At 36.9% G+C, this 25,193-nt stretch overlaps 1 protein-coding gene across 1 annotated transcript in view; it reads left to right on the top strand.

Moving 5' to 3' along the window:
• DOK6 (docking protein 6) overlaps positions 1-22,044 on the top strand; it is a 240,860-nt gene extending 218,816 nt beyond the window's left edge. Inside the window, exon 8 of the mRNA XM_062500783.1 lies at positions 21,905-22,044. Coding sequence (XP_062356767.1) covers positions 21,905-22,044 — 140 coding nt within the window. The remainder of the gene's footprint in view (positions 1-21,904) is intronic.
• The last annotated feature ends 3,149 nt before the right edge of the window (positions 22,045-25,193 follow it).

Below are 25,193 nucleotides of genomic sequence, written 5' to 3'. Positions count from 1 at the left end.
CAGGGTAGAAGCATTAATTTGCTAGTGAAACCTTCAGAAGTCTAAACATTTCTTTCTTCTATGGTTTGTAAGTCTAAATCCAAATGCATGTTTTGGTTTAAATTCAGGAAAACAGAGCATAAAAGTGATAATTTTAATTTCTTAGCATAATATTCCTTCTTTTAGTTGAAGTTCTCACATGAGTTGCAAAATGGGGGTTTTGTTTTATTCCCACACTGTTAGCAGACAGTGTCACTGTTGTAGCATTTTGTTTGTGTGTGTAGCCATACGGTGCTCCTGCTTCAGAGTTATTCTAAGACGAAGTATGTAGGGGAGAAAACATCTATGCTACCATTCATTACTTTCCATTTACACAATTCATTCTAATTGTTCTTCTTGCTTGTTTTATGGTAAAAAACAAATATTATTATGCTGTCAGCCTGTAGTTTTATGCAATATCTGATATCATATGGCCAAATTACTGGTCATTATTAATACTAGAAAATGGTGGGTTTAAATGTCGTCCTTATAAATACACTTTCAGACTTTTTAACATCTTTCTGGGATTATGCGTGAACCTCATATGCCTAGATGAGAGAGTGTGTCCTAGAAACATAAACACATTTTAAATTTGTGTACTGTGCCATGTGACAAAAAAATAACCATTTCTAGACTTTTTTTTTTATGAATCTAACTAAACACAGTGTAGCTTCAGAGCCATGGAATTAAGATTTACTATTCAGTACAATACACAGAGGGAGGATCTGAAAGTAGCCTTGACATAAGCAGAAGTTGGAGCACAGCATCCGCTGTCTTTTAAAAGTGTCCTACAGCACGAAACTGTACTCCCTGCACATGCAATTTCATGTGAGTCAGGTTTGGTAAATATAATACCTCCAAAAGTGGTAATTTTGAATGGGGGGACACAGAAATAAAGGACACCCATGCCCTTTGTTTTTTGTTTTGCTTTTTGTTTTTTTATTTTGTCTAGGCAGTGACCAGCATCTTGGGAATTACCACATGAGTAATGGCAAATATCTTTTCTGCATGCTCACTATTCAGCCTGTTAGGAAAATGGCAGCTTGAATTGTTGCACTGTCAGTGCACTGTCTCTGCCCTGAACCAGCAGAGCTGGCCAGGAAGGAGAAAAAGGTTCCCTGTTTTGTTACTTTTCTGTGTTGAGGAAATCTTCATTAAACTAGATCTCTGGGCAGCTTCCAGCTGCACCAATGTAGTGCAATGGCATAGATTTAACACACAGATGTACCATTTTTTTCAGACTGTACTTTTTTCCCTGATGAAATTCCCAGAATTTTCTCAAATATACCATTCTCCCTAGCCTATTCCTGATGGAAGGGTAGTGTTAAGTCCAGCTGATGCTGTTGTTACAAACACAAACTTCTGCACCTACACTAGTAGTCCGAGCATGTACTAGCTGAGTGAATAAAAGGTGTTCCTTTGCATTCAGTGGGTTGTGTGAAATACAGGTGACTGCTCACCTCAATTTCTGAAGTGAAGATTTCCAGAAAACGCATCAGTGTGAGATATATCTGCAGTAGTTTTTGTATATGCTGGAAGTCTGAGCAAATAAATGAACATTTGGAAAACATCTCGAAGATATAGCTCAATTTATTTTTAAAAGTCTTCCTGTGTTTAAAGAGAGATGCCCTTCAATAGTAGATTTATTCTGTGTCCTTTACTAACATATCTTTGAGTTTTTCCCAGCTCACAGGGAGAATACTGAGGAAAAAAAAATAAAATAATTCCTATATAATAACACAACTGTTTAATAACATGTATAACTCTCTTGGGAAGATATTATCTAATTCCTTGAATGCATACGACTTCTATGATATATCCAGAAAGGAATCTAAAGTCCAGGGGCTGCCAAGACCTGCCTCCAGGACTGATCAGTCAAAGCAAATCCCTTTGTCAATAATTTATCCATTAAACTCCGTGTACATTTCTTTGGTATCAAAATAGAAACAAGTTTGGATTTGGCCTTTTTTGTTTTTTTATTTTAGAATGGCTACAAATATCTTTGCTGAATCTCAAAACAGTTTTTACACTTCTCCTGCAAGCTGAGCTTCTAAAGAAATATGTTTTCAAATATTTCCAAAGTGAAATGCTTCACTTTCTTCAATTCTTCACTTCTGAATGTGGTCAAGTACATTTAACAATGACCAAAAAAGTCAGTACATCTTCCCTCTTTTGAGTTGTGATTCATCAAGTTTCACAGTCATATTAGGCAGAAATCTTTTGCAAGACTGAGGAAATTGACCAGAACAAATAAGCCAGGTATAAAAGAAAAAAAAAATATTTCTAGCTGTTTCAGAGAGAAGGATGACTCTTCACTCTTGGATAAGCAAAGGATATATATATAGATTTTTTTTTTTTTTTTTGCATTTAACCTTTCCAGCTTGCTTTGTTTTCCCCAACAGTTTGCTTTCCTTGACTCTGTAAGCCACAGCACTAAGTATGTGAGATAAACAGAGGTGAAATCCTGTGATGGTCTAAATGTGTGATCAAATTCAAACTTTCATTAGAATACAGAAATTTTAAAACTTCTTTTCCTACATTACATATTTCCAAAACCATAAATTGGCTGTGATCACAGGATTCCCAGTGAGGAACGATGGGCAGGAGAGGGAAGAGAGCCTTGTTGGCAGCTTGTTTTGAGACTCAAATAACAGGTTACTTTCCTCATTTTGCTTCTTTCTGTCAGTAGTGTGGCTGTATCCATCCAGAACTTATCTTGCAGCTACATCGTGTAGCTGTATGTGCTACAGCCTTTAGAAATTGTGTATCAGCCCCTGAGTGGATTAATGCAGAGAAGTTTTTGATTAATTCTCTGTCACCTTCCATTCTTTTGCAGGACTCAAACAGAACTAATAGGTTCCACAAAGTATCATTCAAAATCTGTGGGTGAAAGAAGAAAATACAGCATGGCTTTAAAATCACTTATAGCTTTTCTGCACATAAAGAAAATAACCATAAGATAATAAAGAATAACAAGCAACTGAGCAGGTGCTGAGACACCTGTAGTGGAAGGAGTACTACGGCAGTTTCACATCCAGCAAATCTTCTTGTGACTGAATGCCAACCCTAATGTATAAGGTTAAAATATCTGCGTGGTCAATATTTTAACTCTGTTTTCAGAATTTCTGCAGTCTCTTACATTTGTATTTGAAGTGTATTTTTTCAGAAGGAAACAAGTAACTTTCATGGTTCATGCATTAGATCTGTGGTTAGACATGATAATTCACAGCTAGATTTCATGAGCTTATGAGCTCATTTCTTCTCACTACTTATATGGATTGTGATATATTTTTCCTTGTTTTTGTCAATGAGAACCAAGATACAAGCTACTTCCTCAATCTGCAAGAACCATGAACTCTTTCTTCTTCCTTATTTTTTTCTTCTGAACACAATATCACATATAGTTATTCTTACTGAAACAGGGTAGAATGCTTCTAACTGCAGGACTGTTATTCCTACAAAATTCCAGCAACCTCTCCAGTGTTGCAAAATATTTTTGCCCAATACGGTTCTGCAGCTGAATGAATCACAGCTGAAGGCCAGGTGGCATATGTCTTGTGACTATGCATTCTCATAAATACAGTACAGCAGAAGCCTAAATGGAAACACATCTTTTTTAAACCATCTGTTCTTACAGATATCTGCAACAATAAAGAAAATAAAGGCTTTAAATGCTGCCATGCTGTTTTAAACCTTAGAGGCATTTCCTATTGGTCTTTCTTTTTATTCTGAGATACTCTCAATTTGTTCCACTTGGAAATAGCTTAGCTGCCATGTTTGTTGCTGCTCTGTTTATGAGCTTTGGAGAATCTGACTATAGATGTCTTTTATGTATATATATATATATATATATATATATATATATATTTTTTTTTATAAAACAGAACATTTTCCGTAGTGGAAAGTGCTGGGTTACCCTCTGGAGAATGTCATGTACATTTGTACAAGCTTGTCTTTGTACATTTTATAGTAGCTTACAGGGTAAAGACTTTCCCCTTATTTCTTCTTTTTTATTTGAGGGAAGTTGCATGTGATCTGTTGAAAGACAATATTGCAGCAGGTCCCACAAAGTTGATACTCCTTAACTGCTACTTATTTATTTAATTTCATTGCATCACTCTTATGATGCCTTGACTGTAAAAATGCTCAGTTGGAGCAATATTCCTAAATTTCTTACTTGGGTTGAATCTGTTATCTTGTTGAAGATATGATCTTTTTCTTCTGTTGCAGCCAGTGAATGCTCAAAAAAGGAATACTTTAACATTTTCACATCCAACTAGTCTTCCTGTGACTGAAATCTAATGTATAAGATTAAAATAACTTTTTTTTTTATTTTAACTCTGTTTTCACAATTTCTGTAGTACTTTGCAGTTCTATTCTAATATAGAGAGTCTCCTAAAGTGAAAGAGAGATGAAAATTCTCAGAAATTCAAATTCAATTTCAGAATTTCATACCAGTATATGAAACTGAAATGCAGTGATGTAAGTTGTCCCATTCCCCGAGAACTAACAAAGAGCAAAAATGACAAAGGGAGATCCAGCAAACAGTGCTAAAATTTCTAATCTAGAAGGTCAGTATTAATCCACTGGTTTATCTGAAATAGTTAAACCTACAGGCCACGTATTTGGCAAGAAATTCTGCTTAGGCATCAAAACAGGCAGGAAGGAAAGGCACCACAGGCATCATCCCTAATTATCCAACTGGCAGGTTTTTTCTGTGTGTAACTACCTAACAGCATGAATTTGCAGGAAACACATTCAGTCTCTTTTCCATCGTGTCTCATTGTCAGCAGGGTGATAGAGAAGGGGAAGGTTGCTCTTGACCAGCCTGGAAAAAGTGTCAGCCTCTGAACCACAAAGCATAATTGCCCTTTTTACTCAGGGCCGGAGGCACGGGCTGGAAGAGAGAACTTTCTGCTCAAGTGTCTTCTTCCAGCGAAGGGAGAAATGAAATGTCACACCAATTATCTGGGCAGTGGACAGTGTAAGGAAGACTGGCTGCAGCTCTATGAAGCTGCAGCCAGAGCCCCAATTAGTGAATGAAGCCAGGAGGTTTTCTGAGCTGTTGGCTGCGCACAGCAGACCCCAGCACGCACGGGGTCGTGAGATGTGGCTGCAGCACCACGAGGCTCTGAGCCTTCGGTGGGGATGGACCAAGGCACTCGGGACTAAATCAGCCTTTGCTTTCAAAACACAAACTCATTTTGGTGGCGTTCAGGACCAATCCCCCTGGAGCAGGTGGAACTGCGTATCTGCAGCTGATATCTGAACAGTGATGGAGCTTGGAGTGATGCCTGGGTGCACAAAGAGCTGTGCTGTGCTTCAGTGTAGTTTTGGTGGCGGGAGGAAAAAAAGTAATTCAGCACCTCAAGAATGTTTAAACAAGAAAGGGATTTTGACTACTTCTCAGCAAAAACTCAGTCTGGCAAAAAGTGCAACTGAATGTGAAATGTAATAGACTATTGTTTTATCAGGAAATTAAATCTTTTTTGGGAAAAAAAATCCAGGTTTTAGGTCAGACCAGGTTTTTCTCATCCAGATGCTTTATATCCAAATTATACACTTTTCTGGTGCATGAAAAAAATTTGCATTGTGATACAGTCAATTAATATTCACAGTTTTCAGCAGGTGTGCTAACTTCTCATATGACAGTGGGACGTTCTGCTAAGTGCTGTAACATGACAGCAGCTGTGATAAATGGAGCTGAGATATTAAAATCTTTTAAGCAGCAATGATATTCCAGCTGATTAAGCACCAGTTCAAAAAAATGGATTTATTTAGAGTTTCTAAGACAGGTAAACAGCCAAAGGAGTCCAGCAAGACACATTACAGGTGATAAAATGGTTAACGGTGTGTCACAGCTTACTATACCTCCATATATTTCTCTTAATTTCCCTCAATAATATTTAGTATATGCTCTATAAAGCATCCTTTGTTTATCAAGTCCCCTTTTAAATGTATGGGCTCTTGAGGAACGCATAGTAGAGAAAGAGGTTTTTTTTTTTACCTGAGATAGTCTAAGTGTACAAAATAAATCCCACAAAGAAATAAATTCTATCTTCTATGGTAAAAAAAAAAAAAATAAATTGTACACTTCAAAAACATTCAGAATCTACTACAATATTTTTAAGATTTGTGACATTTGATCTTACATTTTCTGCAAATCACTGTCTAATGCTTAATAAAAAACATTTATACATGATATTGCTGATGAACTTAAAAACATGTATGGAAATATGAAAATAGGGATTGTATGAATCCTTAGAAAAGTTATATCTGACATTCTCATAAAAAAATTTTCCACCATCTATTGCTTGACAGTGTTTAAATTGTTAAACTAAAATAATATTTTAATTTAATGTTAAAATTGCTACCTTTAAAATTTCAAAATGTAATCTGTATCTCCTTTGTAGCATTTATCAAATTAAAATTATTGTAAAAAGACTCTTATCTGCAAATAATATTTGGGTTGGATTGGTTTGGTTGTTTTGTTATTTGTTTTTTATTTTTCTAAAAACAAAACCAACATTCCTAACTTAATATATAATATTAAATGTTGTATATAGTGACAAAAACTAAATAGTAGACTTTAGAGAGACTCAGGAAACAAAATTTTAATTAATACTTTGTATCAGCCATCAGGATTTGAAAAAATCATCACATCTTTGGAAATGCACATTTACTATCATTTAATTTACAGACAAGTCCTACTGTAATGACTCTGCGTTCTCGTCGTTTGTAGTGAGGCAGGAGTTGGAGCCATTACAAGATGATGCTAATGGGAGGGAAATAAAAGAGGCTCTGTTTGAAGAGGTGCTCCCTTTGGTCACTAAAAAGGACTGTACTCCATCCATGTGCTTTTACCTTTGAGCATCAAGGAGTAAAGCAGGTAGCACAGTGATTGCTGTTCCTACAGAATAATGAAAAGAGTGTTTTACCTTCTACGTGGCTTTTCAGGCAGGAAGATTAGAAGGCTGGAACCTCCCAGCCCTATTCCTGATGCATCACATGTGGATTGAGCAAGGGACAGATTGTCTTAGTGATGTGATATTGATCATAATTTGAAGTTATTCTCACTGGTTTCATACCTTCTGGTTGGTAAGTTAAAGATATGTGTATATTAGACCCTTATTAGGCAAAAAATAGGGCATCAAAAGAACTGGAAAGCAGTTTGTGTGAAATCACAGAAGTGACTGTGTAGATCTACTGTAGTAGATGTAAAGTCTTTGATCAAAAGGTGATAGTAAATCAAAAACTGCATTCTACTTTGAGGAAAGGAGGAAAAGCTTTTTGTCAGATGGTGCCACTGTTCTTAAACTTAGCAAAGAATGCAATTTGCCTGCTTTACTCTGTTCAAAGTTAAAATACTATGATAATGCTTCCTTTTCCTCCAACCCACTTCTTTCAAAGCTGCTGCCACGTAAAACATCATGTCCTGTAGAGGCTTTCCTCCTCCTTTTCTTTTCTTTTTTCTTTTCTTTTCTTTTCTTTTCTTTTCTTTTCTTTTCTTTTCTTTTCTTTTCTTTTCTTTTCTTTTCTTTTCTTTTCTTTTCTTTTCTTTGCTTTGCTTTGCTTTGCTTTGCTTTGCTTTGCTTTGTTGCTTTTATTTTCTTTTCTTTTCTTTTCTTTTTTCTTTTTTCTTTTTTCTTTTTTCTTTTCTTTTCTTGGGAAGGAAATTCAATATATACATCTTGATACATCTCTGCTGCTCTTTCAAGGCAGTTAATTTTTAAAATGAGGAAAAATGATAGGTGGTTGGTAAAAACAGCAACACTGCATTTTTCAGTGTGTTCCTTGCTGCTGATGTTTCCTTATTTTTGCTCTTAAAGTAACAATTTAATAGGGATAGGATGGGTCTGTGATGGATCATGACGGTCCAGGTGCCTGAGTCATTGCTATTTAGTGATTCTACCAAAGACATAAAAATTGGATTTCCCCTTGCTCATTGCTTCTACTGAAATCCCTAGGTATTGTCTGAGAAACACATTTATAGGCACAAAGCTTATGGTTCACAGCCCTCAGCAGCAGGTCTGAATACCTTCTAAAATTTAGATAGCTCCCCAGTCACATTTTAAATTCAGTTCCAGATTATCCTCTAAGGTAAATGGACAGACAGATTTCACATCCCAGAAAATTTCCTTTTTTACTATATAATTGTTCTCAAAAAGCAAAAACGTGCTTGTTTCATTTTGTTTTTTTCAAAGTGAATTTATGAAGCCAGGTATTGTTGTACTGACTAGCAGACATTTTGAGGTAGTACCTCAATTTCTGAGCTGCTTTAAAAGGCTTCTGTAGTCATTGCTGTATTTAATTAAATATTCATTGCAAAATAAGTGGAAGTAACAAACTGGGTCCCATTCTCCCACTTATGAAAGAAAATATAAAATCTTAAAAGAATGCAAAGATCATGTGAGATACAAAGCTCTCCAAGAATCATGGAATGCTCCCTCTTCTGTGCCTTAGTAGTGCTTATATCTGCAGCTGCAATACTATATAAAGAAAATTATTTTAACTGCAAGTTCTAGCAATGGGATGTAAATATGGTGGTTTTGTGATGCAGAATCAGTGTCCTGAATAATCAGGATAGTGCAGTCATCACTGGTGTGAACTGTAGCATAAAAGATTTTAGTTCTTTTTCCGGTTGCAGAATAAATTCCCATTAGATTTTGGTAATAGCATACCTGTTCTATAAGAGTTATCTCACACCTCAGCCTGAGGAATAAACATTACTACTTCGTTATGTTTTAAAAATTATGAGTAGAAGTCCTCACAATTACTGATTTTTAATTATTATTGCTCCAGGGAGGAGTAGGCTCTAAAGACATAAATAGGAAAAACTGGTAAAAGTAATTTGCTTTATGAAATTGTTTTTTTAGGGGATTTGGGGTCTTGTATGTTTTTTAAGTTGTTCCCCTTGAGATTGTCCTCATTGTACTCTTACAATAGAGGATATATATGTTTGATTTTAGTTTTCTTTACTATTGCAACCTGAAGCCAGTACCTCATACAGCAGTTTTGCAGGCTGCCACTTTGCCTTAGCATAAAAGCATGATACCATGTTACACCAGATATGATACCTGCAGAGCTGCCATTTCTGCTGAATTCATATTTTAACTTCCTTTTAAATCACAGCTGATTTTCAGCTCTCTAAATTCCCATTTTTTTTTGTCCAGCAAGAAAGCTACTGATATTCTGTTATTTACTTCCTTCCTTCTAGAGCTGTACTAGTAAACCTGAAAATTTACATGCAAGGTAATAATTTTTGCAGTGTTCATGGAGAAGTAGTACCATAACTCAGGAATACTGTCACATATTGTATGCTTCCATATTATATGCTGCTCTGCTGTAATGGGCACAGAAAGGAAAAATAATAGCATAAAAGGCAGCAAGCCTTGGTGGTAGAAGCTGGTTTGAATCTCCTTTGTGTCTGAGCTGCAGTTTCTGGATTTCACACGCCACTGTGTGACTGCCAATATCTGCAAATGACTGGAGCACTGGATGGTCTAGTCATATGTAAGAAATTCCAGATATTTCATTCAGAACTGTGAAGCTGATCCTCTGTATTACTTTTTTCCCCTTCATTTGCTGATGGCTCCATGCTATCCATCTTGCTGTTAGCTAAACCGCTGCCATCCACTGTTATCTGTAGCATTCAACCCTTCCCAGAGATTAATTCATCTTTGTTCACCTCAGCATCTCTTACCTGTGTGCTACAACTGCAGACATTCATAATGAATTTAAAATCTGTGTTACAGTTCTTTCCAGTTAAAGCCAATGGCACAATCGCCATCAGTAAAGTGCCTTGCTTTAATGTAACACTCATTTCTCTAAATGTCTCTATGAAGTGTAATTACTTTGTACGTGTCGTGTTCTGATATGATTGCTGCTTATTGTCCTGTGCTGTGGGCACTTTTTTTTGGTCATTTCGTGGCTTGCTTTAGTAACATTTAACTAACAGGCAGTGAGATAGGGCAGGATAAATGTAATTTAGGAGGTGACAGTTCTCTACCCCTTCCTGCTTCAGCAGATCAGTCAATTGGGTTTGTCAGGACTCTCTTCCCAGCAGCTGGAATTAAGGAAATCTTTTGAAGGGACTGCTGCTGCGCTGCTCAAACACCTTCTGTGATTTGAGAGGCCACAAAAAGAACAAAAAAACATCCTCAGCTAAGGAACGGAAAAAAGCGAAACACAGGATAGAATAGTTACAGGTTTAATAATGAATTTCCAGGGAAGGCACATGGGTGGTAATTTCAGTGGTTTTTGCCAATACTACTGGTTTTCATGTCATGTTTATTTGCTTACTGTGGGGGGAGATGGGTGTGGAAGGAAGGGCCTTGTCTTAAATTGTTTCTTCTGTTGTCTGAGAAAGGAAAAGGGGCTCCTCCCATCTCCAGCAACAAGCAGATCAAGCTCTTTGATCCCCCTTACCACATTTACCTCCGCTCATTTCCTCTACTGTTACACAAGTCTGATAAAAATGGCGCAGTTTGTTCACACTGAATCACACTGAATTCCTTTTCAGGGAGAAAAAAAAAAGCAAAAGAACATCGCTTGCATCCCTCAGTGAATTAGAGCCATTGTTTTTGATTTCCTGGTGGGTAATTGAAGGCTTTTACAGCTAGAAGAAATTATTTATAGAGTCATGAAAAATGGATTAACTTTCCTGAGTGCTTCATTGATGCTTTAGACATCTACTTTATTCCAATTAAAGTTATATAATCTAAAAATCAATAAACTTCTTTATTTTAGAGAATAAATTATAGAGAAAAATAATTTGTTTAGTCTCTGTGAACTGCCTTATTGCCACATATTTTATATATGCAATCTTTGCAAGGAACAAAAGAACTCAGAGTGCTGTTTCACTCAGTACAGACAGAAACCTTTCCTTTATTCCATCAATTTTATAAACCGTTTCAACCACTTCCAATGGCTATGACCAAACGTCTCAAAATATACCTCAAATACACATCATAAAATCCATTTCTGTATTTTTGGTGTGCTGTGCCTGCTGTCTTGAATCTTCTTAAGAACAGTCTGTAATTTCAAATTGCACTTAAAAAAAAAAAAATCCTTTCTCCTTAAGAATTTGTGGAGAGGTATGTCTTTCCACCTTCAAGGGTTTCAGGAAACTTTTTCATGTTTCCAGAGAGCTAATTATCAGCTAATACAATATTTAACTTTTACATGGCATCTACTATTACAATCTAGGTGCAGCTTGAAATAACATTAAGGTCTTCTTAAGAATGTTTCTAAGGACAATTTCATGGAAAGTTATTTCATAAAGAGCCTAAATCTGAATATAACAAATGATTTAATAAATGCTTTTAATACATGAGTAAAAAAGTAGATTTTGAAAGGTAGAAATTCTGAAAGCTGTGTTTCACTCCTGCATATATTAATGTGAGATCTTCTCTGAATTTTTCGCATGGGTGTCAGAAAAAAAAAAAAAAAGAAAATCTTTAATCAGTTTAAATAACTCATTTTACTAAACTGGGAAAGGTGGTTTTATCTCCCACAAACCACCCTCCTCCTTCTTTTCTCAGAAAACACACACAAGCAAAACTGATTTCCTGCATTACAACATAAATACAAAGTGCCATGAAGGAAAGACACTTTACCAGAGTCCAAGACTTCTTCCTGTTCTTGGATGACATTGTCTAGAGTTTGAACAGCACTTTGTCCTCAGATACTTCTAGGGAAGTGTGGTAATGGGATGACTCTGAGTTTTGTAACAGGTAGAAAATGATCAAAAGCAAATGATGAATTTTGCTGCTTTTGTGCAGCGAAAAGCTCTAGCATGGCTCAGACAGGACTGAATCTGCAGCACCACCATTTGCTGAGGTAATCTCAGGTGCAGCTGATGCTAAAACAATGGTCCTGTTACACCTCAGAACTGTGTCCATCAGCCAGCCAGGCATTCCTGCCTTTTTGAACAGCCCAGAAATGGTGCATATCTGACTCCACAGTGGAAACCAAGCATGCATAAAACGTGTTTTGCAATTTGATTTGCCTTTTTTGTGTGTTTGTTTTGATAAACGTTAGTTTTGCTAACATTAATCTCCCTATTTCCCTGGCTCTGTGGGTATGCAAAGAAACTGGCTGGGAGTGCAAAAGGAAGGGCTCAGGTGTACCACCTGAATGTCTTAGACTTTATGTTTTATATGTGTTTAGTTCTCACTTTCTAATCACACAATAAAATTGTCTTTTAAATATAATTTTGTAGAATAGATATCCATTTGGTCTGGCATAAATCCTCCTTTATCCCAAATTTTTCCCTATGTTAAGTATGCTATGCTGCCTGCCAATGTTTTCTCTATTTTTTTTTCCAATCAAGGCTGTATTCTACTTACATAAAATGAGGTCAGAAACATATTCCCTCCATCCTGTCAGACCAAATTTGTTCTCTGACATTGTTCTCAGACCTGATGTGCTGAGTTTCATTTTATGGCAATTTTTTATAGGCTAGTGATAAATCTTTGTGAATGGAGTGTTTATAATGAAAATACTACCAAGCCAGGAAATACTGGCCACACTAAAGATCAGCAGAATTATAACAGCCACAAGATTAAACAGTACTGATCAGTCAGCCCCCAGCAGTACCCCTTTTTCAAAGGCAGTATACTATCTCCACACTATACACTTTCATGGATGTAAGTAATTTTTTTTTCCCTTCATTTTGCTTTAGATATGCTAATATTAGATTCAAAATTTACTGTTTCACTCCATCTCTGTAGCATCAGTTGAATTTCATCAGGCCTGTGTAGTGTTTTCTGGAATAGTGTATCCGAGGGGAAATGTCAACATGATTTGAAATGCAATAAATATTTAACAGCGACATATCCCATATCATCAAAATTATATGCAATGTATAAATTTGCATTTTTACATTTAATTTTTCAGTAAGATGCTTTCTGTTACATCAGTGGTAGATTTAGGCATTGATTTTTTAAACAACCTAGCTGATAAAATCTGTTTTTTGACTGGGCATTCAGTTTGGTTGTAATAAAAACACAACATAAACATTTGGAAAAAGGGAAAAGTGAACAGTGAGCTAAGAAATTAGCAAACCAGGATGATAACACTACATATATAAAGCTTTAAATTATTCTGGTACATGTACTTTGCAAGGATGTGGAAGAAAATTATACTCTAAATCAATTTCTGCCCAGAGATCTACCATCAGTTGATGGTAATAGTGACTTCATGCTCTACCCAGGAATCAAAAACAGATAGCAAAATGTGGAGCTCTACCAACTTAGACATAGCAGAAAATTATTTAAGAAAAAGTAACTCAATCCACTCAATTTTATCTATCCTTCACATTTGTTTCCTTTTTCACTAGCTTTATATTCTTCCCACTTTTCAATTATGCCAGGAGCAGGTAAATTTTTCTGAGTATTTTATTCTGTTGTTTTTTTTGGTTTTTTTTTTTTGTCTCCATGACACAAAATAAACACTAAAATAATTTTCTTGTTAGAATTTTCCCTAGATGCTGTCTCTTCCCTCCACTCTAGCCTTTTCCATATGCACTTAGGATCAGAGCATTCTTTTCTTCCTATTTCTTACATTTTGCAAATGGATCTCATTCAAATGTTCCTTGAAGTGAAGGAAATTGTCACTTGCAGAAATTTCTCCTGTACCTTTTTTTTTTTTCCTTAGTATTACCAACATGGAATGTCTGCTTTGTGAAGTTTCTGTTTAAAAAGTTCATTGAGTTTTGAGCTTGAATAGGAAAGTGAAACTATATGTGTTATGTATAAAAATGCTTGGTCTTTGTTTACTTTTGTGGTGAATGAAATAAATTTACTTGACACAGGCACAAGTTCAGAAGAGGCTACTATTCTCATTATAAACCTTGATTTTACAACTTCTGTGGAGATGTTTTATATTAGTTTTTATATTAGTTTCTGCTTGACTGAGCCTGTGGTTTAAAGGATAAATTAGGCCAGGGACGCTAGCCACCTTGGACAAAGTACTCAGCCTTTTCAGGTAGCTTTGTTGGGGCACTCATTCCAGATTTTATTTGCTGTTAATTAACTTGCTGGCATTTTGATACATTTTAGTATTAAACTGCTCACATTTCCTTGCAAAGGCTTTTCTTCAAGGTCATGATGCCTGTATCTTTCAGTACAAAACAAAATCCTTGACCATAGTAATTTCTCCATTCACGTTAATATTGGATCATCTGTGTAATGGTTCAGAAAAACCTGCAACACTCCTAACTTAGTGCAAGTCAGGAAGAACAGCTCAATAATTTCTTTAACTGTTTTTTTTTTTTAATAGAGGATTTTTTTCTCTCACGAGAAAAATGGCTGAAAATAAAGTATTTCATTCTATTCCAGAATAGTTTGGGTTGCAAGATAAGGCTGTGCAATGCCAGGTTATCAGGGTTCCCTGAAAAATACTTTTAAATCAATAAAATTCAAAGTATCAGTGCAGAAAATTTCACTTCTATAGAATCCATGAAACCAAACTCAGAAATTCTTCTCCCTGAGAGTCTTCACCTGGAAAATGTTGTTTGTTTTGTAGCAAATTTGGACCTTACCCTAATTTTGTGTCAAGTGGGAACATGATTGAACCTCCTTCAACTGTGTTGGCATAGTTAAAGAGCTGGACTCAGGACAGAGGGTGAGAGGAGGCTGGTTTAGTACTACAACATTACCACAAGTGTAAAAAGCTGCAAAGACAAAATGAATTGATCTCAGCAAGGAGTGGTGTGGTCTTTATATGGAAGACAACACAAGAAAGCTAAGGTAAGCTTATTATGCTTACCTGCACATTGGTTCAGAGCACAAAACTACAAAAAATTATTATTCCACATTCTCTTACTTAATCTCCTTGAAGTTCAGGCACACAGGTCTACAGTTACAGATAATAAATAGAAGAGCACAAGTCAAAGAGATATAATTTGTAAAATAGATCAGTTTTTCCAAATATGTGTCAGATTTTGGCTGAGATACATGAGCAAAAAGGAAAGGACTATTGGGTAATGTGAGATGTGTAAATAACTTAGTTTTCCCTGCCCTGGGTGGAGATCTTAGGGGGTAGGGATTTATGTATGTCTCTTCCCTTCATATACACGTGTAAATGCATAATTAGGAAAAAAATCCTAATGGAAACCTATTAAAAGTAGAGAGCAAGATAAACCTACTCATCCTTGAGAAAGATGTATTTGATGTTCTAATATTTCTACCACAGGAGCTATATCAACTTGTGATAGTCTAAAGTAGCTGATTCACAGGTTAAGTCCATCTGGACAGTAAGTATTTAAAAACACTTCCCAGAAAAACACAGCAGTAATTAATCTGGCCTGGCCTTCAGTCAATACATTTGCTTTAATTACATGTTTCCTGATACCTGCTATTTTACGTAGGAGTACAGATGAAATAATGCTTGTTTTTCCTGTGCATAATATTTACAAGCACATTGTAGGTAGTGAAATATTTTTTCTGCGTTTCAAAATATTGACATATAGACATGCTCTTCATGAAACTCTAGTATTCTTGTGCCAAAACTGGAATGTTGAAAATCAGCATATTGTAAATTTACTGGTCTTAAACTGGCAGTCCTACAGTCTTTTCTGCATGCGTATGTAAAACTCCTTCTTTTCTAGAGGAGGACTTGATGACAATGCCAAAGACTTTTAAGTAAAATAATAGTCTTCCAATTCTGCAAAGTGATATGGCTCTGTAACAAATATGTATCTACTCAGGTGCTTACTCATCTTGATGCTTTACAGGAAAAAAATTTACTATTTTTTTTTCAAATTCTGAGGAAACTGAAAGTGTTTGTCAATTAAGAACAGAAAAGAAATATTTTAAAGGGGGCATGAGAGTTTGTCATTCGCTCTTTTCATGTATTTCCTATGTATTTTATTCTCAATTAAATTAGTTTCATTCCAAAGTATTTATAATAAATAAACGAAACCATTTTCTTGAAAGTCTGTCTCAAAAATAAGGTTTCTTGATATTCTTTCTCCCTTCAGAAAGATACATGTATCTGATGAAATTAAATCCAAAATTATCTTAGAATATATGAAAGTTGGAGCCCAGCTGTGCTCCCTGGAGTTTTTATTCCAACTGCAGTTAAATTCAAAGGCAAATTTGTATTTCTTTATTTGGAACTGAAACAGGCCCACAGTTTCACTTTCAATAAGTATATGGAAATCAATATGCTGTAATGTAGTTTATGCTATTTTTCAGTTTCCATCTGCTGCCTTCCATTGCATCTTTTTGTGAGTGACAGCATAATAATTGCTGTACCAATTAATGCCCTTCCAATCCAACTGCATCATTACAGCAAAATAAATGTTTTGCTTTGTAGCAGTTTGTCCTGCTATGAAACTTTGCTTTAGTTACTCCAATCATCTAACAGCAGAAAAGGAAAAGCTGCTTTGTCATCAGTAGCTCAATGGAAGACACTGTATATTCAATACAGAGTTGGCAGAATTTTAACCAGTATCAATTTATAAATAGGATAGCAGCAATCATTTATTTTCTGCCTTAAATGAAAGTATCCTTTTTGATGCAATAATAACCACTTAACTGATTTGAGACCAAAGTAGGGAGGTATACTGGAGAAATGTTTTTTTCTTTATCCAGAATAAAATATGGACTCTCTTTTCTTTGCAACAAAAGCTCTTAGAGGATGAAAGCTTCCATCTGAAATAAGCAGCCATAAAAATGTAGTTCTTTTCAGTAAGAGTTTAATTTTCCCTGGTGGGATTTCAATGCACAGCTACAGTGCCTTTCCCACTCTGTCCTGTGTCTTAGCAAAAATGCAAAGAATATCAGAGGTTGAAGCACTTTGAGACAAACTTCCCTGTTCAAATGATATCCTCAGTGCAATCTCTGGGCCTCCTCTGGTATTAAATAGGAGCTTTCACTGCTGTTGGGAAACTCCTTAGAGAATGCAAATCTAGTTTAAAGACTGGTACTAGTTTTGGGAACTCTTCTGGCACAAGAGTTGCATTTATGTTGTCCAGTGAGAATTGTGTGAGGAGACAACATAGAGCTAACTCCTTCATACTATTGTGCCCTTCCAGAAACATCTGTTAGCTAATTGGGTTTTTTCCACCTTCTTGCACTATCCTTTTGTGCAATGATAAAACATCCTCATCTCTGTTTCCCTGCTTTCCAGACTGTTCTGTTTGTTGTGAATAACAAAATTTTCCAGTTAATGTTTCTAAAAAGAAACTACTGCTTTACAATGGAACAATTGATTCACTTTATTTATTCTTAGCTTGCACTGATTGATTCATAGAAATTTCTTTTAAGTTTTCCTATAGCATTTTTAGAAATATTTCTAGCAATCACAGTACTCTTGCAATCATAAAGTCTCAGAGACTCCGCAGTAAAAAACACAATGCTAATAAATATATCCAACTGGCTTTAATTTAATGACTTCAATTTTGTGCTCATAATCTTGGAATTGGAAATATCAAATTTTATTTTCAAAAATAAATTTATTATTCTTACCAAGAGAAATAGAAATGCATTGGAAGCACACCCTTCTGTTTGTAAAGTCTTCTGTTCAGATGAAATCCCGGATGAAAGCTTGCTGTGCAGCTGCAAATGTCTTTATTTTTACCTAATGGCTATCTCATATAAGGTAATTAAAGGCCTGCAACAGAAGCTGAAACAGAGAAGTCTCTGGTTCTATTAATTTTTAATCACTGTACTGCAGAAACATAAACTTATATTAGATCTTGTATGGGAAAAGCTTAGGTTTCAGAAGTGCTCCTGCATCAGAGCTGTGAACAGTCTGGTGGTGATGGCATTCACCTGCATTTGGTGGCACACTGCTCACAGGTCATCACTCACCAAACAAACCATCTGGCAGGGAAACCAGCCTGAGAAAAAAACCTGCCATCTCTTCCCCTTGGCTGCTTGTTCCTGCTCCTCAGCTTTGCCAGTACAGAGATTTGTAGGGCTCTTGCAAACCAGATGACCAAAGTGCTTCAGTCTACAAAGAAGCTTTTCGGTCTCAGTGGCTCAGCTTAGGGATAGTGCACAGCAGTGTCAGTACAGAGCAGAAAGGGAACATTTTCAGCTGTTTTTCCACTGAAAGTGTAATCTTGAACCCTACCCACAGGCAGAGGAGAGTTTTAACACAGGATTGTACATCAGAGGTGACTGCATTAACCAAAGAACATCAGATGAGAATCCCTTGAATTCTTGGATGGGAAAAGAAAAGAGTGACCTTCATTTCATTTAGAAAAGAAAAAGAGTTGGCATCTGCCTTCTGGTTAAGAATTTGAATTCTGAGTCTAAAACAGAGATCTCCCAGTAAGAAGCAGTAAGGGAGCTTGTAAAGCTTGTCCCTGGATCTCTTCCTCTCTTTTTTTTCCTCCCTTTCATTTAGCTTAGCACTGCAAGTTTTCTCTCAGAAGTTGTGATCGATCTACTTATATGTACATCAGTCACTGCTGTTACTAGGAAACCACTGGGTTTTTTCCTCTAAAGAATTGTTATAAATAAGCACCATGCCATGAAATAAGATCCTTGTGTATACTGCCTATGCTTCCAACATAATTAAGATCAGGAAAAATCTAATTTAATGTAATTTGCTGGGTTACATTAAATTTCCTTGATGGATCATTCATACCTAATTGCTTTGGACTGCAGCTTCATTGCATTCTATAATCCTGAGAGTAAATTTGAGTAAAGGATGAAGCAGGCTGAATAATACGTATGTTTCCAAGGTCCTGTCCTGGAACAGGAAAAAAAGCCAGCTTTTCCTCTGTAATCCATGGGGGGAAAAACCTCCCTCAGCTCTGTTGGTGTCTTCAGGTCATGAAATCTGTGTGAATCAAATTCATTTTATCCTGACCTCAGAAGTATTGTAGGGAAGAGTTAGTTTTGTGTTCTTAAAAGCAGCTGTGGTACCAAAGAGCTGCAAAATCCACAAACAGTATTCCTCTTCTTCTTCTTCTTCTTCTTCTTCTTCTTCTTCTTCTTCTTCTTCTTCTTCTTCTTCTTCTTCTTCTTCTTTCTTAACCTTTTAAGAACATACAAATATGTTCATATTCGTACAAATATGATTGAAGCAAGAAATTTAGAAAGTAACAGAATTTTAATCCTTTACTGCAAAAACTTTACCTGTTTCTTTAAAATCCTTACTGCTGATACTGCAGTATCTAGGGCTCCATAAGGCTGATCAGCTGTATGAATCTTAAAATAATGTTTAGGAATGAAAATAAAATGATCCAATACAATATAGAGTTTCCAGTATATGATATGCTGAATTTTAACAAAAACTGAAAAATGTCCTGAATTTGGGAACTTTACTATTTGAAGTCATAAGTCAACTTGGAACCTTTGAACTATTTTATTATTTTGCCACCATCATTTTTTATACACTTGTTGAAGTATATTAACATAGTTAATTGTTTTTTTAAAATATAAGTTGAAAGTAAATATATTGCCTAGATCAATTCTTTCAAAATTCACCAATTTTCTTTTACTTATAGCTTTCTCATTTCATTTGAACCAATGTCCTCTATTCTTTTTGTTATTATTTTCATAGACTGAAGTCATACTCTTCAGCTTGAACCTCAACCAGACATCTTAGACCTCCTGGCTCTGTTACCTTTTCCATCTGTCTGTCTCTCCCTCTCCTCTTTCATTACATATCCCAGTAGCTAGGAGAGAACTCTCCTCCTTAACCCTTTCGGTTACAGAATAGCAGAAACTAGCCCTGTTGTGACATTAGCATATGTAAATTTTATTTTAAAGAACAGCAAGGGATGTGCTGGCTTTTTGGGGCATATATATAGGAAATTAATGACCTGAATTTAATTTCTTTTTTAACCCTTACAGGTTCAAATTTGTCTTCCACATTCTAAGAGACTGCCTGAATTCCTTAGCTAGATGTTAGCATATTAGGGGCACTCTTCATCACTGTATTAAAACTACACTATTCTACAAAAAGTGGACTTAAATTAATTATACATGGTACAGCACATGACACAAGTAGGCATGAGTTTAGGGAACTCTGTGGTTGGTAAGTCTCTTTACTCCTTCTCATTGTCACAGGGATTGTTGGATACTCCTTGGATAAAATACATGAAGAGGATGAAGTTATAACTTGACATACTTTATTTATCTTTATGAGTAGGAAAGAGACAAATTTTGCATAGGAAATCATGTGCTGGGTTTAGCAGTTCCTTATGGCATTTAAAAGACACATGATTCTAGCTTCTGGGTAAAAGGAAAGCAGGATCTTATATCCTGAGAAGGAAATGTGGCAGATTTGGAACAAAAAATTAAAATCTAGGATCATTCATCTTCTCATGTTTAGGTTTGCATTAGATTAAGAAATAAAGTGACAGTAATTATGATGTAATCCCAAATAAAAGTAAAAAATTAATAAAGGCTTCATTTAATATCATGGTTAAAAGTTGGTCAAAGCAAACCTTTAAGATTATTCACAGACATTATCATCTACTTTGTAGCTCAGAACTCACAGTCACCATAAACTTTAATTCCATTTGATGCAAAAGCTTCTTGAAGCAGAAAGCATTTAAACCTTTCATCTCAGTCAAGTTTTGGTAGCCAATGTCAATTTAACCCAATGAATGAATAGTAAAAATACACATAAAAAATTCATCCTGCTTGCTTGTGCTGTGAAAAGGATTTTATGATCATTAATATGCCACTGGGAATTCAGATTCTGGTTTTATTGTCTTCAGTGTCACTAAGATGTACCTTTTATGCTATTTTTCATTTAGCTGGTTTTTTTTCTGTCTTGGCCCTAGCATTGCTCTGATAGTCTCATGTTCAGGGGTAATCGTGTTTTGGTTTTTTTATTCAGTGAGGAAGTCAGTAACATGTTATGATCAAACTTTTCCAAATGCAAGTTAGGAAAAGTTTTCCTAAATCTGGTGAACATCATCCTTGGTTGCAGCATTACTGGGCCAGTTGCTAACTGTTTTGAAACATGTCAGCATGAGCTGAATTCTTTAGTATTTGAGTCTATACCATTTTAGCTATTCTTTAATATCTCTGTAGTTCACATAAAATTAAGATTTTGCATTCCTACAGATAATAAGTATATTAAGACATTTTTAAAACCAATATGCAAAACTATTTTGATTCCAAGCTTCAACATACATTTCCAAAAAAAAATTATACATTGAATGAAGATATGGACTTTGAGAGTTTATTTTTTTGTTATTAATTAAACCTCAATTTCCAAAGGAACTATGAGGTAGGAAAACTATCAGGTTATAGAATTGGGTCATCAGGGTTATCTGAGTTTCGTCACTGGCTTTCCACATGTGGATCCCAATCTGGCTGATTAAAGCAACGGTTATGTGAGATTCACAAGCCCACCTGAAAAAGCGTCTGGCACATCCCCTTCCCAACCAAACTTCTGCCGAGTGCACCATATCCCTCCTCCAGTTCATTTTGGAATGACAGTGGTTCTGTGCTTGCCTGACAAACTGGTATCATGTTCCAAGGACAATAGGTAAATGAAGTGGCATCTGTGGGACTAATCCCTTTGAAACCACTGGCATTACTTTCATGGGCAGTGCTTCAGGTAAAAAAGATGTGTGCTAGTTATTTGTCAGCCCTAACTGACATAACTAAGACTTATTGAGTAGAAAATACACAAATATGACACTCTGAAATTTTGAAAAATAATTCCGACCCTAAATTATGCCCGAGTTGGGTTTGGGACCCTTTGCCTTGGCTGGGAATCTGTCAGCAGCTCTTGTGCCCTCAGCCACAGGGAATACCCTCTTCCGCAGCCCCAGAAGGGCCCGATACAGCAAGTCTGCTCTCCGTGCACTGACAGTACGAAGTTAATCCACTGGAGTCTGTCCATGGTGAAAGGCTTCAAAACCCAGTTACATCTTTTGTGTTCATGTCTCCCGCTCCAGGTCACAACCTCGGGTCAGCAAAGGTGTCCCGGGCGCAGACATTTCCCAGCTACCCTTCGGAGCAGGGCGAGGAGCACCAGCAGTCACTGTCGCTGGCCAGCAGCTACGCCTTCAGCTACGGCTCAGGGCTGGTGCAATGACAGCAGGGACTGCTGGCCAAGATGGACACTTGAGCCTGGAGCCTCCCGCCAGGACCGGGGATCCGCTGGCCCCCTCTGCACCCACCATTTGCCGTGAAAACTGATGGCTACCAGCTCCAGCCGGGGCACCGCCAATGCGGAAACCTGGAGAGGCGGCTTCCCCGAAGCAGAGGCTAAGTCTTTATTTATTTATTTTGCCGTTCCTTTTGTCAGTATGTTCAGAAAGGAGGGGATTGGGGGGTTGGGGGGAGGGAGGAAGGGGGCCACGTCTGTGTTGTAAGAAAGTGGTGGAAACAAATGAAACTGTGTTGGTTGGTGTGAAGGTTTCTGCATGACCGGAGAAGGTCCCTTCTGGGGCTCCATTGCAGTGGCACATTGGACACTGGGGCCTTCCTTCCCGCCCCCAGCAGCAGGCCAGCCTGTCTTCACCCACAACCTCTGTAGGTCCTTGGCACAGCCTAGAATTCCCGCTGGAGTCAATGAACTCAAGATGCAGTGTCAGTGCTGAGGGGTCACCTTCAGATCCGAGTGGGTTCACTCACTGCCCTAGAGGGTGGTTGGGTGTTTTTTGATCCAGACACCAACAAATACTGGAGTAGCAGGCTGATATGTTTTGTTGGGAATAGGGTTTGATGCATTAAGGTAAGGTTATTGCCTGGTCCAGCTCTAATCTTCAGTTCCTGGGGCACAAATTTATCCCTTACTAGTGCAATTCTCATTATTCCCCTAAGAGCTGGGCACATCCCTATCAATCAGCAGCACAGTCTTGTCCTCAGAACTGCTGCAAAGTCTTCTTGTTTGCAAATTATTTAGGTAACCATGCCTGCAAGCCTAACTTTAAAAGCGGGAAAACTGTTCTTCAAACAAAAAAAAGTGAGCCACTTGCCCAGCTGGCAGCCGCTTGTGCCATGGCTGGGCCAGACATGGTAGAGCTGAGCTCTGGTCTTGTCTTTCTGGTCGGCGTTACTTTGATTTTCTGTGTTTCCTTCTCAGATTTCTGTTCTAGAAGTGCACCGTACCTTGTATGATCATGTGTCAAGCATCTGTTTACTTTCAAAAGGAGGATGAGTACCTCTCAATGGAAATTTTCTGTCTTTGGAAGACATCTTTAAAAAATGAACTGTAGTAGGTGTTTGTAATCAGTAATGAGAGAATAAGTTGGAAGGCATACCTGTAGGTGGGGAATGAACTTCATCTATCATGAACATTTAGATTTTTGTAACTGTTATCAAATATTTATGTACTCCTTGTGATGCCCTGAAATGTTTGAAATTGTGAGGAGAAAACTCTGCCCTCTTGTATGATCAGAGGAGCCTTGTGTTCTGTTCCCAGTGTGAAACTATTGCCATGGTTACCAGAGGGGTTCAGCTCACTGGTTGTTTCTCAGGACAGGTTGAGAAAATGTATCAAGGAGGAGACACACAGACTCTTTTCCAATGAAACAATTGGTTTTATGTACTATAACTGAAAAAAGTGTTGTTGGGTTGTTTTATATATGCACATTATATATATATATGTATTAAAAGGTATGGAAGAAACTTCTGCTTTTGATTAAGCATTTACTGATACAGTAGGGTCAGCTTTTCTCCAACCATCTTCCCAGCTAAGAGACCTTGCAGACTTACAGCTTTCTACACCTCAGTGAACGGCTGCTGAATAAAAAAGCTTTGTGATCCACTTGAATGAAAGAGTTCTACCCCACCACAATCACCTTTATTTATTTTTCCCGTTTCTCTTTGTCTCATTCGCTACCTCTTTTCCTTCTCACAGTGCTGCCATACTCAGGAATAGAATGGCTCCCTACAGAGAGTATTTTGATGAGCTAAAATGAAAAACTGCTCTCCCACGCTGTCACAGCGCTGTACCTATGGTGCCCTCAGAGCTGTACCCATCAAGGAAGATTCTTCATTCACACTTTCATTTAAGAAAAGGATTTGGTTGACATTTTGCTTAGGGAAAAGTTCCAATTTGCAAACGTTAAATGCAAAATGTGATTCAAAAGGATAGATATTCTACTGGTGTAATTCTGTTGCTCAGTGCAGCTTTGCCAAATATTTGCCTTTTGGGGAAGTGGTCAGTTATTTTTATTTCTTTGCACCTGGGATTCTTTCCCTTGCCCTAAAATTATATATATTTTCTTTGAAACTCCTTAGATTAAATTTTCAATATGTTCTACAGGTTTCAATGCAGTGTCCAAGTAATTTTTTTCCTCTTTGACTTAAAGACTAGTCTTTTAGTAATTACATATTCTACGTAGTCCAAAAGTGGGGAAAAGGGAAAACAGAAGAATATCATAACTGCTTTATAGTTCCAGTGTCCATATACTTTAAGAACCTATCTAAATCCTCAGTCTAGTAGTTCGATTGTATTTTGATTAAAAGCATAGGGTCTATGTAATTTTCTCTTTTCATTTCCCGGGGAGCAGTTGCTGTCTGTGGCTTTGCCTTCCTATGCAGGACCTGAGTATTCTCAACTTAATGAAAATGTAGATTCTATTTTCAAAGAAAGCACACCCCAAAAAAAAAGGGAGGGAAGGGGGCATTATAGCAGTTTTGGCTATATATATGGCCATATAGAGCAGTTTTACTAAATATTTTGCTTTCATTGCATAATGCAACCATCTGCTCAACTCATACATTTATAAAATACCTGTGAGGTCTCATGCAATACACAGAAAATTGAACAAAGCTGCAGAACACAACCAATCTATAGCAAATCTGACCTGTTGGGAACCTATTTTTTGTAGAGACCAAACATGAGCACACTGGAATTTGAAAATGAGGATGCAGCTTTACAATGTACTTTAACACAGTCTAAGACAACTGGTAACCTGAAGCAGAGAAGTATTCAGGAGCGAGTGGATGCTGTCATTAGTGCCACTCCAGAACAGCAGATGACATCACTGTAACACTGGTGTATTCACATAGCTTCCACAAATGTTCTTCAGGAAAGCTCCATGAGAACCAGGCAGACACTGTGATAACAGTTTGCCAGAAAATTCTGTTTTCATGGAATTGCTTTAATTCCTGGCATATGCCTGTTGATAACCTAAGTGATGGCCCACTGAGACTATTTTGTACAGCTCCTAGTGATTCCATGAGAAGGAATACTCTCTTTTGGAACACATGGTAGAGCTGCCTGCCTAGAGA

Source organism: Cinclus cinclus, chromosome 1 (genome assembly GCF_963662255.1).
Source record: "Cinclus cinclus chromosome 1, bCinCin1.1, whole genome shotgun sequence".
Lineage (NCBI taxonomy): Eukaryota > Metazoa > Chordata > Aves > Passeriformes > Cinclidae > Cinclus > Cinclus cinclus.
This window is presented reverse-complemented; position numbering and strand designations above follow the sequence as displayed.